Genomic DNA, 17683 nt, shown 5'->3' with positions numbered 1-17683 from the left:
CACTAAGGCTGCGGCCAAACAATACCAGATTGTGTGAGGAAGGTGGGAAAATCGGGGGTCTCAGCGGCTCCCGCTCACACCAGCGGTTCCGCCCGTCAAGCACGCGTTCCACATGAATCAATTCTGGACAGAGCCGCGGCATAATCCCCGCCAGCCTCGCTATGACAACTTGAAGGAGAATTCGGCGGCTGAGTGACAGCAGACGGAGAACTGACAAGGCAAAAGGCCGCAGGACTTTCCTGCCCTTTTTTCCCGTTTTTTTCTCTTTTTTTCTTTTTTTTTTTTCCCCTTTCATTCTGCCTTTCCCCCCTCCCCGCTCTCCCCATCCCAGGAACTTTTCCCGGGCTGCTCCTCGGGGCTCACACGTGTCCCGGGGCTGCTGTGGGGGCAGAGGGGCTTCGCTCCCTCTGTGCAGCCCCTCTGCCCTTTCCCTGCTCCCGGGGACCCTTCCCACAGCGGGATGCGGTCACCTCTGCCACCCAGACAGCCACAGGGGGACACGGGGCTGTGACCTCCAGCCGGGGTGTCGGTGACAGAGGACACGTGGCGCTGGCACCTGGCTGCAGCTTCAGCACAGAAGTTGGGGTGGGACCCCAAAATTGGGGGCTCACAGCATTCCCTGTGGGGCTGGAGGGGCGGGGGGAGCCTGGCAGAGCAGAGGGGCTCCCCCAGCCCAGCCTGTGAGGTTTTAATTACTCCAGGCTCATTATCAGAGGGGTATAACGAGCCCTGTGGGGTTTCTGGTTAATCTTGGGCCGGGGTCACTTACGTGGGAATGTTGGGGGTCACCTTCAAGGGGGTCCTGACAAATTCCACCCCCGACCCAGGGGACATCGGCAGCAGCCACCACGTTGTGCCAGCAAAGCCACCAGCAGAGGCAGGGCTGGGCTGGGGGCCAGGGGGAGTTTTTGGGGAGGGCCCCAGCACCCCTGAGCTGCTCCAAGCCAATATTTAAAGATTGCAGTGCTCAAAGCCGCTCCTGCATCCCCGCAGCCGAAGGAAGCACTAATCACCTCCCTGCGCCACCCCCCCGCGCTCCCGCCTCGTTAGGTAAACGAGTGTATTATTAATAATCATATCAAGGATAAAAAGTGCTTTTGTCACCTCTGGATCCCGCTCCTTTCCAGGCTGCCCTGTTCCGGTTCCACATGCCTGCTCGGGGAGGAAGGAGGGAGAAAGGAAACTAATTAAAAATTGCCAGTGTCTTATGTCGGAGCGTTTGGGTGCGTTGGGTGGTGAAAGACGAGCGGCTTGTTGCAAGAAAATCAATTTTACAGTTACAGGAGCAGAATAAATAGAGGTGGTGCGTTAAGGCAGGAGGATGAGCAGCCTCTGGGGGCTGCAGCTCCGCAGGGATACGGGATGAGCCACCCCGGGATGCTCCGGCTGTCCCCGTGTCCCCATCCCGCCGCATCCCAGCTCCATCACCCGGCAGAAGGTTTTGCTCAGAACCTGGTGAAAAACCACCCAAAAGAGCTCCAAAATTCAGGCTAGGTGCCACAGCAGGACAGAAATTAGAGTTTTTTCCCCAGAAAGCTCAGAATTGAGCCCAAAAAACCACCCAGGGCGTGGCTGTGAGGTGCACATGGACTTGGAGCAGGTCACCTCATCCCGACCCCGGGCAGCCCCGGCACGTCCCGGCTCCCGCTCGGAATCCATTCCCATCCCCGCCGCACGAGGCTCCATCTGTATTTTATTCCTCTCGCCTCTCCGCAGGCCTGTGGCTAAAATCTATTGGTTTCGTGCACGATTTCATTGTCTTTTTGGGGTCAGGGAAGCGGCGGAGCAGCCAATTCCCCTTGGCGGGGGGGTTAAACGCTGCTGGCCCCGCGCAGCGATCCCGAGGGGGCCCCGGGGCCCGGGAATGAGGGAGCAGCAGCCGGGGGTCCCCGACAAAAATGAATTTTATGCTAAACGAGAGGCGGGAGCCGCCGGGAGCGGAGCTGGAGTGGCGCAGGGGGTCCCGATTTGGGATCTCGCTGCTGCTTCCAGAGCTGCCAGCCGGGACCCCTCCTGCTCTGCTGGATGCAGAAATCCCTTCCCATCTCCACAATCCTCTTCCCAGATCCCTTTTTTCCCCTTCCTGGCCTGGCTGGGCTCGATGTCCCTTTCCCAGCCTGATCCCAACCCCATCAGGATTGTCCTTCCTTTGCTCGTCACACCAGGACACGCCGATCCCTAATCCTCAAATCGTCCCTCGCCGGTTTTACATCCATCTCTAAGCTCCTCATAATAATTTATTAAAAAAAAAGAAATTAAAGAAGGGAAGGAAATAAAAGCCCCTCTGTGGGTTATTAGGGGATATTTTGGTTTTAATTGAAAAGTACCCGGAGCAGAGGGGCCGGATGTGGATCCTCCTCAGTGTGAGGGATGGGACCAGTTTATCCCAGATGTCACGAGCATCCCATTCCTGGGAAAAGGAGGAGGGAAGGAGCCTGTGAGGGGTCTGGGAGTCCCCAGGAGGGGACAGGGGGTCCCCAGAGTTTTGTTTGCAGGGTCGGCCTGCTCTGCTCTGTGGATCCCTGGATCCCAGGGAAGGCGTTTGCCGGAGCCGCCGCTCAGCTCCCGAGATATTCCTGGCGTTTGCTGGGCTGGGAATTTTTGACCAGGAGCTGCCTGGAGCAGGCTCTGGCCTGAGGAAAGGGAGGTCTCTGGGTGAATCAGCATTTCCGAGCTGTGCCAGGCATCCCAAATCCCCACTCTCCATTAGCACCTAATAAAAACGGAGCTAATTATGAATTAGCGCGGGATGAAAATGTTTTGGTTTCTGCTCCCGGGGAGCTGCTCAAACCCCTCGGCCAATTTGGAGCAGAGGATGGACAGGATCCCTCGGGCCCGGGGCTGCTGAGGGGACAGAGCTGGGGACACCCAGAGCTGGGACAATGCGGAGCTGGGGACACCCAGAACCCAGGGCAGAGCCGCGGGCACTCAGAATTCGGGGAGCCACCAGGGCACGAGGGATCCTTCCACGAGGGATCCCTGTGGGAGGCTCGTTGGGATCGGCAGCATCCCCAGGACCAGGGGGATGCTGTGCCCACCGTGAGGGGCCCACAGCCCCTGCCCAGCCCCAGCGTGGCCCTTTCGGGGTGCAGGAGCCTCCTGGGCTTCCTGGGCCACCAGGAACAGCCCCAGGCTGGCACCCGCCTCAGCTCGGCCGGGCGAGGAGCTCGTTGTGGATTCACGGCACTCCCCGGCACAAATGGGTTTAAACTACCTTAAGTGTTTCAGCAGGGAACTGGCGCTGGCGGTGTAACACTGTATTACCACAGCATTAGGAGTGAAGTATTGATCCTAATCCCCTGGTTCAAAAATAGGATTATCAGAAGGGGAGGGGAGGGAGGGAGGGAGGGGGTGCAGGAGGATCCCGGTGCCCAGCCCCCGGAGACCCGGGCTCTGCAACGGAGGGAGAGGTCGGGGCAGGGCGGTGGCACCCGGGCGGTCACAGCCCGGGTATCCAGGTATCCCGGGTATTCAGGTATCCCGGGTATCCGGATATCCCGGGTATCCCGGGTATCCCTCGCCCCTGGAATGGCTGCGTCCCTCCCGATCCAGCTGTGCCCCGCAGGGATTTGCCTCCCCCGAGTTTTTTGGGAAGGGGCACGGGGCGAGCGGGAGCTGCCACTGCGGGGCTTCTCCTCGGTGGCAGCAGCGGTTCTGTCTGACTGTCCCCAGGAGCCCATTCCCGTTTCCATTCCCACTCCCATTCCCATTCCCATTCCCATTCCCATTCCCATTCCCATTCCCATTCCCATTCCCATTCCCATTCCCATTCCCATCCCCATTCCCACGAAACGCCATCTCCCCGACTGATCGATTCCCACTCCTGTGCTCTTTATGGATTGATTTATTGATTGATTGATTGATCGATCGAGCGAACCGGGCCCGGGGCTTCGAGAATTCCTCTTGCTGCTCCTCCTTTGACTTCTTCACCTTCTGGAGCTCGGCGAGGGGGGAGCGGCTGCTGCCGTGGGGCACAGGGGGGTGGGGAGGCTGCGGGAAGTGGGGTTACAACCGAGTTACACCGAGGAGTGGGGTTACAACCGAGTTACACCGAGGAGTGGGGTGGCACCAGGAGCAGGTGACACCGCGGAGCTGCCACCGCGCCCGCTGTGCCCCCGAAGCCCCGGCGCTGATGGCGCTGCTCGGTCGGTGATGGAGAGGAGGTGATTCCCTGGATTCCCCGCATTCCCTGGGGTGTGTCCCACCCCCCGGCTGGAGCCGTCTCCTTGCTCTAGATTAATGCACATGGCAGAGGCTGGGCAGGGATTTGGGCTCCTCTGTGCGGGAGAAAAGGGAGGGTCTGTGCAGCCCCCACCCCCTCCTGCCTCCTCTACCCCAGCCCCGCTTTTCCTCGAGCCCCCCGGCACCGGAGCCGGTCCCAGGGTGACCCCCCCACCCCTCCCGGCCGTCCCCTCCCCGGCCGTGGCCTCTCCCCGCCTGGCTGACTCTCCATACAGTTCCCATTTCACTCCTAATCTCCCCTCTTAGTTTTTAATCCCCTCTCTCCTCCCAGGCTGCCTTTCCCTGTCCTCCCTCGCCTCCTCTCCCTCCCTCTCCCTTCGCCTCCCCCTCCCCGCAAGACAAATTACCCTTAATGATATGCTGAAGGCCATGACACCCATGTTGTCTCTTTGTCATCCTTCGCGGTGCAGCGTGAAAAGATAATACAAACCGCGGCACTTATCTACAATTGAGCGCCAAGACAACCTGCTAATCCCTTAATAACGCGGCGCCGGCCCCACGGCTGCGCTCCAGCCGCTGAATGCCAAATCGGCCAAAATCGCCGCCGCTGCCACAGCCCCCGGCCCGGCTCGGGGTGCCCCGGAACCCGGCGGGGACGCGGTGGCACCGAACCGAGGGGAAAAACCTCGGTATTGGAGCCAAAAGGTGCGGGGAGAGGGTGGGCGGTGGGTAGAGGATGGGGGGTAATCGGTGATCGATGGGTGCAAAAGGTTCACGGGGGGAAGTGGGGAGATGGGGGGAAATAGATTAAAAAAGGATGGGGTGGTTGAGTGGCAGAGGATGGGGGGAAATAATCAATAAATGGGTGCAAAGTGTTGGGGAGATTGTCAATAAATGGACCTAAAAGGATTGGATCATCGAGTGGCAGAGGATGGGGGAAAATCCCACTAAAATTCACCTAAGATGTTGGGGAGATGGAGGAAAAACCTCGATTAAATGGGTAAAAAATAGGTGGGGAGATGAGATCATCATGTGGCAGAGGAAGGGGGAAAATCCCTCCTAAATGGACCTAAAAGGTTGAGGAGATGCGAAATTCTCAATAAATGGACCCAAAAGGATGCACTGATGGGACCATGAAGTGGCAGACGATTGGATGGAGGGAAATTCTCAATAAACGGATCCAGAGGATGCAGTGCTGGGAGTGGGAGCACGGGGTGGGCACCGGCTCCGAGGGGGGACAGGCTGGATCCCTGAGGGTCCCATCCTGACCCTGCTGGTGCCCATGGAAAACCCATCCCAGGTGGCTGATCCTGGTCCAGCTGCAGCCTGCAGGACATCTGGGCACATCTGGGCATCCCAGAGGGGTTTGTGCCTCAGGATCCCATCTGTGGAGTGGAAACCTGGGCTCAACAACAGCCCCAGGTGTGACATCCCTGCAGGTCCCATCCCAAATCTGCAGGTGTCCCACCCCTGATGGCCGATCCCATCACAGAGCACAACACACACCTGATGTGCACCAACATCTGGGCACATCTGGGCACCCCAGAGGGGTTCATGCCTGGTGTCCACCCCTCAGGACCCCAACTATGGAGTGGAAACAGCCCCAGGTGTGACATCCCCGCAGGTCCCATCCCGAATCTGCAGGTGTCCCACCCCTGATGGCCGATCCCAGCACAGAGCACGGCACACTCTCAACGTGCACCAACATCTGGGCACATCTGGGCACCCCTGAGGGGTTCACAAGCAGTGCCCACCCCATAAACCCCACCAGAGAACGAGCATTGCTGCCCCCAGCGTGTGACAGCCACCATGGGGGACACCGGGACACCCCACACCGGCACCCCCAGCCCCACACCGCCCTCAGGGGCGAGAATCACCCCTTCATTTCCCTCTCTCTTTCCCCTTCCCACCCCCGCCGTGATTTACCTCTCCCCAGAGGAGCCCAAAAGCTGTAAACACACTTTTATTTGTCAGTCGTGTCCCCGCAGCCGCGCGGCTGTTGGGAAGGTAATAAATGATTCCGGTCCTCTTGGCTTGATGATGTCGGGATTAGGAGCCCTACATATTTTATGGAAACCTCTACATGATCTTCCTTGATAAATCATTTAAATAGGAGTGTCTTTTCTTGGTGTGGGATATAAAATATTTACCGGAGCGGGTGAAGGCTGTTCATCCGTGTTTACCCTCCCGCTTCCCAGCCCGGCTCTGGTGACAAACAGCTCAGCTCTTCACCAGCTCAATGGCACCTCGGCTGTGACACGGGGACAGGCTCCTTGGGGTTGAAAGATGGGGATTTTGGGGATTTATGCGCTCCCCCAGATGCATTTTGTTGCAAAAAGAAGTGATTTTGGTGCAGCGTCAGAGTATCCTCCCCGGAGCACCCACCAGTCCCGTGTCAGGGTGTGTTTGCCATGGCATGATCGGCTCCAGCCTGCAAAACCGGGGTCCTCACCGGGATGGGAGATCCCTCAAGGGGAATTTCAGGGATTTACGCGTTCTCTCAGCTGTGTTTTGTTGCAAAAAGAAGTGATTTTGGTGCAGGGTCAGAGCATCCCCCCCGTAGCCCCCACCAGCCCCGTGCCAGGGCGGTGCCATCCATGGCAGGACCAGTTCCAGGCGACAAAACCGGGATGACCGCAAGGATTGGAGCTCACCAGGGGGAATTTCTGGAACCAACACATTCCCTCAGCTGCATTTTGTTGCAAAAAGAAGTGATTTTGGTCCAGCACCCCAAAGCATCCCCCCTGCAGCACCCATCAGCCCCCCTGCCAGAGAATATTGAATATTTTCCATCAGCTCCAACCCACAAACCCGGGATTCTCCAGCATCTCCCACATTCCCGGGGAGATGGGAGACCCCCACCCCACCCGTGCCCACCTCACCCCCACCTCCAGCCCCGGCAGCCTCCGCAGCGGCGTCCTGCTCCCCTCTCCATTAGCATTCATGGCAATTCTTTTCATTTGTTACCTGGTAGGGGAATGAAAACACGTTGTTCCCCGCAGCGGGGGGTTTCCTACGGCGAGCCCCAACTTTTCAATCATTCCTCGGCAGCGCCGTGGCCCCCCCGCCCCCCGGGCAGGAGCCGGCGCTATTAAAAGGCTCACCCAGGGGCATGTATTTTCCATAAGACGCCGTGTACATGCTGTGCAACATTCAGGAGGATCATGCTGGAGCAATTGGGCCGGATATAATGCCGGTTACCTTGCGGGAGAGGAGCTCCGAGGGGAATGGATGCTCGCTCCGTGCCTGGGGGAGAAATCGCTCCCCCGGCAGAGCTCCGGGGCCGCGGTGCCGGTGCGGGTCCGGCCGAACAGGGCTTGGAGAGGGGGAAAAGGAGAGGGGAAGGTGGGCTGGGGGTGGGTGAGTGACCTCCCGAGGTGTCCTCACCCATCGCAGCTGGGGGTACCGGGAAGAAATCCTGGGAGGCACCGGGATGGATTTCCTCGAGAAGCTGCGGCTGCACCATCCCTGGAAGCGCCCAAGGCCAGGTTGGAGCGACCTGGGACAGTGGGGGATGTCCCTGCTCATGGCAGGGGTGGAATGAGCCGGGCTTTAAGGTCCCTTCCCACCCAAACCATTCTGGGATCTGCTGATTCCATGATTCCCAGGAATCCTCCACGGACGGGGGGGCTGCAGCAAAACCCCTCCAACCCCTTCACCACCGCCCCCTCCTCTCCCCGGGGTGGGGGGAATTAACAGCTGAACAAAACCCAATATCCAGTGGCCGGAAAAGTTCCATTTCCTGCCCTGCGGACTGCGCGGAGCGAGCGGCCCAGCACAATTCCACCCCCGGCTGTGCCGGCTCCTGCGAATCCACGGCCACAAAGAGCCGCGGGTTGTCACCTGCCTGCCCCGATTGTCACCGCACGGCCCCGCATGCCGGTTCCCCGGGAGGCAGCAGCGGAGCCGGTGCTCTCTCCTCGCCTCCCGCTCTCCTCTCCCGCGGCGTTCCCATAAATCATCCCCCGCTCTGGGATGCTCCAGGTGTTTCACAGCTCGTTCCAGGAGCGCTTCTGTGCCGCTCGTACCTATCGGGAGATGAGGATGGGAGGAGAGGGATGGCCGGGGAGGCGGGGAGGGGACAGCCGGAGGGGACACAGCCCCGGAGGGGACACAGCCCCGGAGGGGACACAGCCCCGGGAGGGGACACCAGCCCGGGAGGGACACCCCGCGTCCCCCTGCGAGCCGGAGCCGGGGCAGGAGCCGCCGCCGGAGCTGCCGGAGGGACGGGACGGAGCCTGGGAGGTGCCGGTGAGCCCGCGGGGAGCGCACGGGGCCGCGGGGTGTGGAGGAGCCCTGCGTGGGACGGGGCTGGGGCACGCAGGGGTGAGACCTGCTGCAGTGCTTGGAGGGGGCTGGTGGCCACTGTGCACGCCTAGGTGGCCACTGTGCCAATCTCAGTGGCCACTGTGCCAATCTCAATGGCCACTGTGCCAATCTCGGTGGCCACTGTGCCAATCTCAGTGGCCACTGTGCCCGCCTCGGTGGCCACTGTGCCCACTCGGTGGCCACTGTGCAGATCTCAGTGGCCACTGCCAATCTCAGTGGCCACTGTGCCCACTCGGTGGCCACTGTGCCAATCTCAGTGGCCACTGTGCCCGCCTCGGTGGCCACTGTGCCCACTCGGTGGCCACTGTGCAGATCTCAGTGGCCACTGCCAATCTCAGTGGCCACTGTGCCAGCCTCGGTGGCCACTGGGCCAATCTCAGTGGCCAGCTCTGTCCAGGAGCCCTGCAGCTCCCGCCAGCCCCAGCGAAGGCACAAGGCCATGGGGGACACAGGGTGCCAAGGGGACAGCCTGGCCACTGGGGATTCATCTCAAGGGAGCAAATTCAAGCTGGATGCAGGAGAAAAATTGATTTTTATCCCAGGATGTTCCTCGAGCAGCCCTGGGGAGTGCTCGGCCTTGTGGTGACCCCTCCCGTGGCACACAGTGGCCATGGTTGCCCCGAGCCACGGAGGCATTCCTGCTGGAACAGGCACTTGTGAGGCACAAAGTGGGAAAATCCCTCTGGAAAGCCCAGCAGGGCCTGGCAGAACGTCCCTGGAGTGAGGACCAGGGGAGGGAGGGAACTGGGGACCGTCCTGAGCCTCCTCATGGTACAAACCTGGACCGGAGCACCGGGCGAGCTGCACCCCCCGTGCTGGAATGTCACACCACGGGATATTCCACGGGCCAGCGGAGCACGGAGCACCCGCTGCCTCCAGGGGATTAAATGAAAAAAACCCCAATTAATGCTGAAATGCTGAAAGGGAGCAAGGAGCAGCGGGAGCAGAGATGGAATGGGGCACTCAGGACCACCACGGGGGCTCGGGGTGCCCGGGGGTCACGGTGCCTTTGCTCTGGAGCAGGTGGGGAGCATCTCCCACCCTGATCCCACGGAACCAGCCCCAGTTTTTCCTTGGAATGACTCAGCTCCAGTCATGCTGTGACGGGGATCCCGCAGCCCAACAGGACCCAGCACACGGAGCAGATCCAGGCCCAGCCCAGCTCTCCATCACCATCAAACCTCGGCGCCTCCGTACCAGAGACGGGCTCAGAATGATCCATTCAGGCCCTAAAGCCCCACGGCTCCATTCATTAATTACCAACCACCATCAGTCTCAGCCTCGCGCTTGCCCCTTCGCTATTTTTACCTCCCTATTTCCAACTCTCAGCCTTAAAAAAGTCATGAGCCGGGTCTAAAAAAACCTCCTGAGCGGGTCTAAAAATTCACTTTTTGGTCAATCCCTGCCAGGCTCTTTCCCTGGTGGTTCCCTCTGACGGAGCACGGGGTGTGTGTGGCACCCACGTCCCCGGCAGTGGGTGGCATCGCTCCCGCTCCTGGCACACACACGGCCCTTATTAAAAAGCAAAATTAAGTCTTTCACCCTCTGGTGGCAAAACTTCAGAGCTCGGATCAGCTGTGGGAGCCTCAATTAATTACCAGCGGGTTGTTCCTATTGCTGCTAATTATGCTGGAATGGGCACAAAATGCCAGGGAAGGAGCGCGGGCCGCTACGAAAAAATTTGGGATTTAAGTAAAAAAAGAGCAGAGGTAGAGGACGCTCCTGATGTCACCTCAGAGCAGCCTGTGGTGGCTTTGGTGGCCTGCCAGGATGTCACCTGTTGGTGTCTCACTCCTGGGGAAACTGAGGCAGTGGCAGGTGAGGAGCCGGGGCTGCGGGAGCTGCCAGCCCTGAGCGCCCACCCACCAGGCAGCCTCGCCTCCTGTAATTAAGTACTATCAACAATTTCATATTAATTAATTTAATATCCATTATTATTAATTAACAGGGCAATTAAATCCTTCCCGTAATTAACACACCACCCAGAGGAGAGGTCTGGCTGCAGAGCCCTGGGGTACCAAGGGGAAGGGGCTGCACAGGGAGCAAGGAGAGACCCCCTGGACCCCCCCAAGAGTGGACACACAGAGAGGGAGAAGTGATTCCTCAAAGCAAGGGCCTCACACGACATTTATTTGCATTTTATTATAAAAAAATACAGAATCCAAACGGGGAGGGGAGAGGGAGGGGTGAGAAATCCGGTTACCATCAGCACGACGTCGAGGACGAAAGCGGAAATGTCGAAGGACGGAGCGAGGCGCGGCGGGGACCGGCACGGGGACAGCGCCAGGGCAGGGGGGGCTGCCCCAGGGGACCCCCGGCCCTCCCCCAGCGCCGGCCCCGCTGCCGCCTCCGTCCTTCCACTCTCCCACAGTCGCTGTACACAATATAGATATTTATATATATAATCTATATATATATAAAACACAGACCGAAGGCCAGGCGGGGGCTGCCGGCTCCGCGGCGGAGCCCGGCGGGTGCCCCCCGCATCCCCCCCCCATAAACACAATGCTTTTGTCACCTTCGGGAACCACGACCTGGTCTGGACACACGGGACAGGGACAGGGACGGCAGGGAATGTGAATTTTTTTTTTCAATTATCTTTTTTTAAATTTTTTTGGGTAATTTTCTTTTTTTTGTCTTTTTTTTTTCCCGTTTCTTTTTTTTTTTTTTTTTTTTTTTTTTTTGGATGGTCGAGATGAGCTTATTGCAAGATTCCAGCTTCCTAGTCTAAAAAATAAAAATAAAATAAAAATAAGATAAACCCTTCCATAAAATCCATTCTCAACAATACATAAAAAAAACCGCTCACAGTATAGCGCTGTATGTACAGGGACGGAGCCCCCCCGGCCCCCGTTGCAGGAAGGGCTGGGGTCCACTCGGAATTGGGGGGCTCCAGCCAGGTCTGAGCCCATCTCTGGCACCCCCTGGGACCACCGACCCCCCTGGGAATAGGGGAGGGGGCACAGGACCCCCCCAAGGTGGGACAGCCCCAGATTTAAGGCGAGGAGGGGTCACACCCCAGGGCTGCGGGGTGACCCCTCCCTGGGGATCTGCCACCCCTGGGGTCAGGGCTGACCTCGGATTGAGGGGTTGGGGGGGGATTTATTTATTAATGCAAAGGAAAAGGGGAAAAATCCCCAAGCCTAGACCCAGAACGTCGGGGGGCAATAGGGGAGCACCAGGAAGGTCCCACAGGCAGCCACCGGCCCCCCATGGGGGCTCCTGTACCCCCAAGGCATCGGGGGGACACGGAGCAGGGCGGAGAAGGAAAATCCACAGCACAAACTCCTCCCGTCGGAGCCCTCGGAGCGCTGCCCACGGCTCGGCGAGCCCGGCCTGCCGGCTCCCAGCGCCCGCCGGTGCTCCCTGTGCCAGCCGGCCACTCCCGGCCTTCCCAGTGCCGGCCACGGGCAGTGCCGGCCCTTCCCAGTGCTCCCAGTGCCGGCCACTGGCAGTGCCAGCCTTTCCCAGTGCTCCCAGTGCCAGCCGGCCACTCCCGGCCTTCCCAGTGCCGGTCACGGGCAGTGCCAGCCCTTCCCAGTGCTCCCAGTGCCGGCCATGGGCAGTGCCAGCCCTTCCCAATGCTCCCAGTGCCCGCCACGGGCAGTGCCAGCCCTTCCCAGTGCTCCCAGTGCCAGCCGACCACTCCCAGCCTTCCCAGTGCCGGCCACGGGCAGTGCCAGCCTTTCCCAGTGCTCCCAGTGCCAGCCAGCCACTCCCAGCCTTCCCAGTGCTGGCCACGGGCAGTGCCAGCCCTTCCCAGTGCTCCCAGTGCCAGTCGTGGTGAGTGCCAGCTGTCCCCGGTGCTCTCTGTGCCGGTGCTCCCGGTGCTGGCCGTTCCTGCTGCTCCCCGTGCCCGGTGCTCTCCACACTGACCACTCCCTGCTCTCCATGCTGGCCGTCCTCGGTGCTCCCGGCACTGGCCACACGTCCTCGGTGCTCCCGGTGCTGGCCACACGTCCTCGGTGCTCCCGGCACTGGCCACACGTCCCCGGTGCTCTCTCCGTGCCGGCCGTCCTCGGTGCTCCCCGTCTCAGCTGACCACTCCCGCTGCCCTCCATGCCGGCCATCCCAGTGTCCATCCCGGTGTCCCCACGCCAGCTGTCCCTGGTGCTCTCCTTGGCTCCATCCAGTTTCCTCGGCCGCTCACGGAGCCACCCCGGTGTCCCACGGGGACGGCGGTGACATCCATGGCACGAGCGGAGGGGACAGGGTGACACCCCAGGCGCTCAGAGGGGGCTGTGTCCGTCCTGGCCCCCGTGCCCGGAGGTGTCCGGGGGTGCCCGGGGGTGCCCGGGGGTGCCCGGGGGTGGCGGGTCCGGCTCCGTGACGTCCTGGGGAGGAGTCCGTGCCCACGGGGCCGGTGGCACCGCCGCTGTGTCCGGTGCTGCCGGTGGCTCTGCCGTGAGGGCTCAGCAGGGACCCGAGCCCGGCCTGTGCGGGTCAGTCTGGCACCAGGAGGACCCGACGGGAACAACTCAGCAAATAAAAATAAAAATATTTTTTTCTTTAAGAAAAAACAAACCAAAAAAACTCAAAAAAAAAAAACCAAAAACCAGACGGACGAGGACTCTGTATTTGGTCTAGAAATGTAAAAAGCAACGCCCCACCGGGACAGCCGCAGCGCGGGGATGGGAATCGGGATCCATCCCCGGGGACAGCCCGGCACCGCTCCCGGCGGGACGGCCGCGCCACGGCGGGGACTTCAGGCGGCGACAGCATCCTCGCCGAGCAGCACCGACCCTCCCTGGGCACCGTCCAGGCGATCCGGGGCGGGCGGGATCCGTCCCCGGGCCGATCCCGCCCCGCGGAGCCGCTCCCGGTGTCGGTGCTACGAGCCCAGGAGCGTCCAGACCACCGGCACCACCGCCAGCGCCGCCGGCGGCACCCTGAGGCTGCAGCAGGAGTTGTTGCTGGTGAAAATGGGCTCCGGGGATTCGTACAGGGAATCGTCTGTGGAAAAGGAAGGAACAGAGCGCGGGTGAGCCGCAGGGGTGGCTGCGATCCAGGCTGGAAGCGGGGGCGCGGGGATGCTCTCGGCACCCCGGGATTGGGATCTGGCGGCATTCCCAGAGTTGGGCACTTCTCCAAATCGCAGCGTCCCCAAAAGAGCAGCTGCCACCCCCGGGACGCGACACGGGGACATCCCCGCGGGGATGGGCAGCGCGGGAACGCCGAGGTCCCTCCCCAGGGCGGGGAGGGCACAGGGCGCTCCGGTTCCTGCCCTTCTCCCGGGATTACGGAGCGTTGTACCCGCCACGTGTGTCACAGGCTGGTGGCATTGTCCCCGGGGTTTGGCCGGGGGTGGACCCGCTTGGGGCAGGGTCACACCCGGCCAGGGCAGCCCGGAGCACACGGGGGACACACGGGGGACACACGGGGGACACGCGGGGGACACACGAGGGGACACGCGGGGGATACGAGGGGACACACGGGGGACACACGGGGGACACACCGGGGACACACGGGGGACACACGGGTGACACAAGGGGGACACACAGGACCCCCTGTGGCCACTCCTGGGGCTCAGCTCGCTCCAGTTTGTCTCTGGATTATGGATTTTTATGGATCTGGAGGCAGGAAAAGCAGTCTGGTCCTGCCTGGGGATGCTCCAACACTCCACCCCCCTGATCCCCCCGTCCCCCCAAATTCCGGAGGGTCCCTCGTGTCCGGATGAAGTTTCCAGACCCATCCCAAGGCCAGGGGTGCCCCCTCAGGGACCCCCCACCATCCCCCAGGCCCAGCCTCTCTCCCCCTTCCCTTCTCCACAAGACAGAACAAAATCCCAATATTATTAAAAATCCTAAAAAATAATATCGGGAGAGATTTTTTTTTTTCCCTGAACGGAACATGATGAGTTTTTACAGACGGTTCCGTTATGCTGGGTTTTATTTTAAAGCCACCAAAGGAAGGGAGGCGAGAGCCATCGGTTACCCGGTGACATTCCGCTGTCCCCGGGGAGAGCCGCTGCCATTTGCTAATTACACGTTAACAGGAGAGAAGAAAATTATTAATTTGTTTTTTTAAATGGCTGATTTATGCGAGTCGGAAAAGTAGCCACTGAGCAGGGATGATTATTGTTATTAATTTTTATTTTTTTTCCCCTATCTCTCTGTCTGGACAGTGCTGAGATGACTCCAGCAGAGCTGAGGGGCCCTGTCCTCATTGCTGTCACCACCCAAAGGCCACCACTTGTCCCCAACCCATGGGGCAGGACGTGGGGACCCCCCCAGGGACCCCCCAAACCTCTCACTTACTTGTTGGCCGAACATAAACCTTCAGCTTCAGGCAGGGCCTGTCCACCGTGTTCGGGGGGGACGCGGCTGCGGGGGGGAAAAGGGGACAGAGGGGGTGAGTTTGGGGTTGTGTGGCAAAACAAGGGTCAAGGATCTGAATAAAAATAATAAACATTGGGAGGAGGGGAGGAATTGTAGTAATTATCAGCGTGATACTTCCTCTCAGGATGAGAAAATGGGATTATTTTATATATAGAGAAAAAGATTTTTAATTTTAATTATTTTTATATATAAAGAGATTTCATTTTAATTTAATTTTCTCTTTTTTTTTTTTTTTTTTTTAATTAAAGCAGGGTGGTTTTACCCTTTTCTTTTCCGATTTGGCACTTCACTTCAAGGGGGGAAGGAGAAGGTGCTGAGCCGAGCAGGACTGTGAGCATCACAACTGCTCCATCCGAACTCCATCCCAACAACTCCATCCCAACTGCTTCATCCCAACTGCTCCATCCCAACTCCATCCCAACTCCATCCCAACTGCTCCATCCCAACAACTCCATCCCAACTCCATCCCAGCTCCATCCCAACTCCTCCATCCCGACAACTCCATCCCAACAATTCCATCCCAACTCCTCCATTCCAACTCCATCCCAACTGCTCCATTCCAACAACTCCATCCCAACTCCAGCCCAGCTCCAGCCCAGCTCCTCCGGGGCTGCTGCCGTCCTTCCATGGGGTTGGTGGGTTGTTTTTTTTTTTACCTTCCCCTTTTCTTTTCCTTTTTGACACCCCACGGACTCCCATCCCACGGAATCCCATCCCACAGAATCCCACCCCACAGAATCCCATCCCACAGAATCCCATCCCACGGGCTCCCATCCCACAGAATCCCATCCCACAGAACACCATCCCACAGAATCCCATCCCACGGAATCTCATCCCACAGAATCCCATCCCACAGAATCACATCCCACAGAATCACATCCCACAGAATCCCATCCCACAGAACACCATCCCACAGAATCCCATCCCACGGAATCTCATCCCACAGAATCCCATCCCACAGAATCACATCCCACAGAATCCCATCCCACGGACTCCCATCCCACAGAATCCCATCCCACGGGCTCCCATCCCACAGAATCCCATCCCACAGAATCCCATCCCACAGAATCCCATCCCACAGAATCCCATCTCACGGAATCCCATCCCACAGAATCCCATCCCACGGACTCCCATCCCCTCCTGCTGCATCCCCGCTCCCTCCCCGGGGCCGGTGAGTGCCCTTGACCCGCTCCAGAGGCACGAGCGTGTCCCGGTGCCGGCGGGTTAATGGATTCCAATCCGTGGGCTCGAGGAGGAGGTAATTTCTTTTCTTTCATGTCTGGCTAAATACGGTTCCTCAAAGAGGCATAATTTCTAATGTTCCGCATGACGGGAATTCTAACCGGGTTAGCAATGATCAGCTTCCCATTTACTCCTGTGTAATCTCTCCCTAACGACATTAAAAAATAAAATAAAATAAAATAAAAGCTGGGAGGGGGGTGTTGGTGTTGGGGAAGAGAGAGAGAGAGAGTTGTGGCCGCGGTTATTGCGCCGGTGACATTTTACGGGAGGGGAAGAGAGAAGGGGGGAAATGGTAATTTAATACAGATAAAAGGGACAAATTAAGTGGGCTGAAAACAGCTGCTTTAGGAAAAAGAGGAGGAATGATGAGGCGGGGGAGCGTGGCCGTGGCTCCGGCGAGGGCGGCGGGGTTGGGGTCGCGCTGCCGTGTTCAGATTTGGGTTTTATCCCGGCACTGCTGGATCGTTTTTCCAGCGGGATCCTCTCCCCCTGCTGCTCCTGCAGACGCTCAGAATTCCCTGCCAGGGCCCTCGTCCTGCAGCAGCACCAGAGCTTCCCCCAGAGCAGCTCCGGGGTCAGGTTTGGGTGAGAAAGGGAGCCCAGATTCGGGAGAGCACGGGGATACACGGGAGAGCTCAGGAATTACATGGGAGAGCACAGGGATACATGTGAGAGCATGGGAATTACACATGAGAGCATGGGAATTGCATGGGAGAGCATGGGAATTGCATGGGAGAGCACAGAAATCACATGTGAGAACATGAGAATTACATGTGAGAGCATGGGAATTGCATGGAAGAGCATGGGAATTACACGTGAGAGCATGGGAATTGCATGGGAGAGCACAGGAATACATGTGAGAGCACAGAAATCACATATGAGAACATGAGAATTACATGTGAGAGCATGGGAATTGCATGGCAGAGCACAGGAATACATGTGAGAGCATGGGAATTGCATGGCAGAGCACAGGAATACATGTGAGAGCATGGGAATTGCATGGGAGAGCATGGGAATTACACGTGAGAGCATGGGAATTGCATGGGAGAGCACAGGAATACATGTGAGAGCACAGAAATTACATGTGAGTCTGAGACCAACGAGTGAGGTGGAAATGAGGGCAGGATTTGGGGTGTGGGGTACAATAATGAACAATGGTGTGCCTAGCTGGGGACAATCACCCTTAATTAAACAAATTAAACAAATTAAAACATCTCCCTTATTTAAACAAAGATTAAACAACACCCTCCTGCTTGCCAAAGGTGAAGGGACAGTTCTATTGGCTGTATGTAAATGTTGTGAGATTGGTATCTTGTATTAGACTGGTTGGTCCAACACAGACTATTCAACTTGGAAAGAATTTATTGTATTCAGAATCTCCTCCTCTTTTCCCCTCTTTTCCCCCTCTTTTCCCTCTTTTCCCTCTCTTTTCCTTCTTTTCCCCTCTCTTTCCCCTCTCTTTTCCCCTCTCTTTTCCTGCTCTCCTGGCCTGCTTTAGCAAGGCCCTCACAACAAACCACCTGCAACCACAACTTCTTTGCTTATAGAGACACTTCATCACCAACTCTACTACACCGAGTAACTCCTACACC

General features: G+C 58.6%; 1 protein-coding gene across 2 annotated transcripts in view; it reads right to left on the bottom strand.

Moving 5' to 3' along the window:
- Window positions 1-10610: 10610 nt before the first annotated feature.
- Window positions 10611-17683, bottom strand: part of EFNA2 (ephrin A2) — a 65223-nt gene continuing 58150 nt past the window's right edge. For both annotated transcript variants that reach the window (XM_063403367.1, XM_063403368.1), the window contains exons 3-4: window positions 14769-14834; window positions 10611-13464 (exon numbers count right to left, since the gene is read on the bottom strand). In XM_063403367.1, the coding sequence (XP_063259437.1) occupies window positions 13343-13464; window positions 14769-14834 (188 nt within the window). In that variant the 3' untranslated portion in view covers window positions 10611-13342. The remainder of the gene's footprint in view (window positions 13465-14768; window positions 14835-17683) is intronic.

This window comes from Prinia subflava, chromosome 8 (assembly GCF_021018805.1).
Source record: "Prinia subflava isolate CZ2003 ecotype Zambia chromosome 8, Cam_Psub_1.2, whole genome shotgun sequence".
Lineage (NCBI taxonomy): Eukaryota > Metazoa > Chordata > Aves > Passeriformes > Cisticolidae > Prinia > Prinia subflava.
This window is presented reverse-complemented; position numbering and strand designations above follow the sequence as displayed.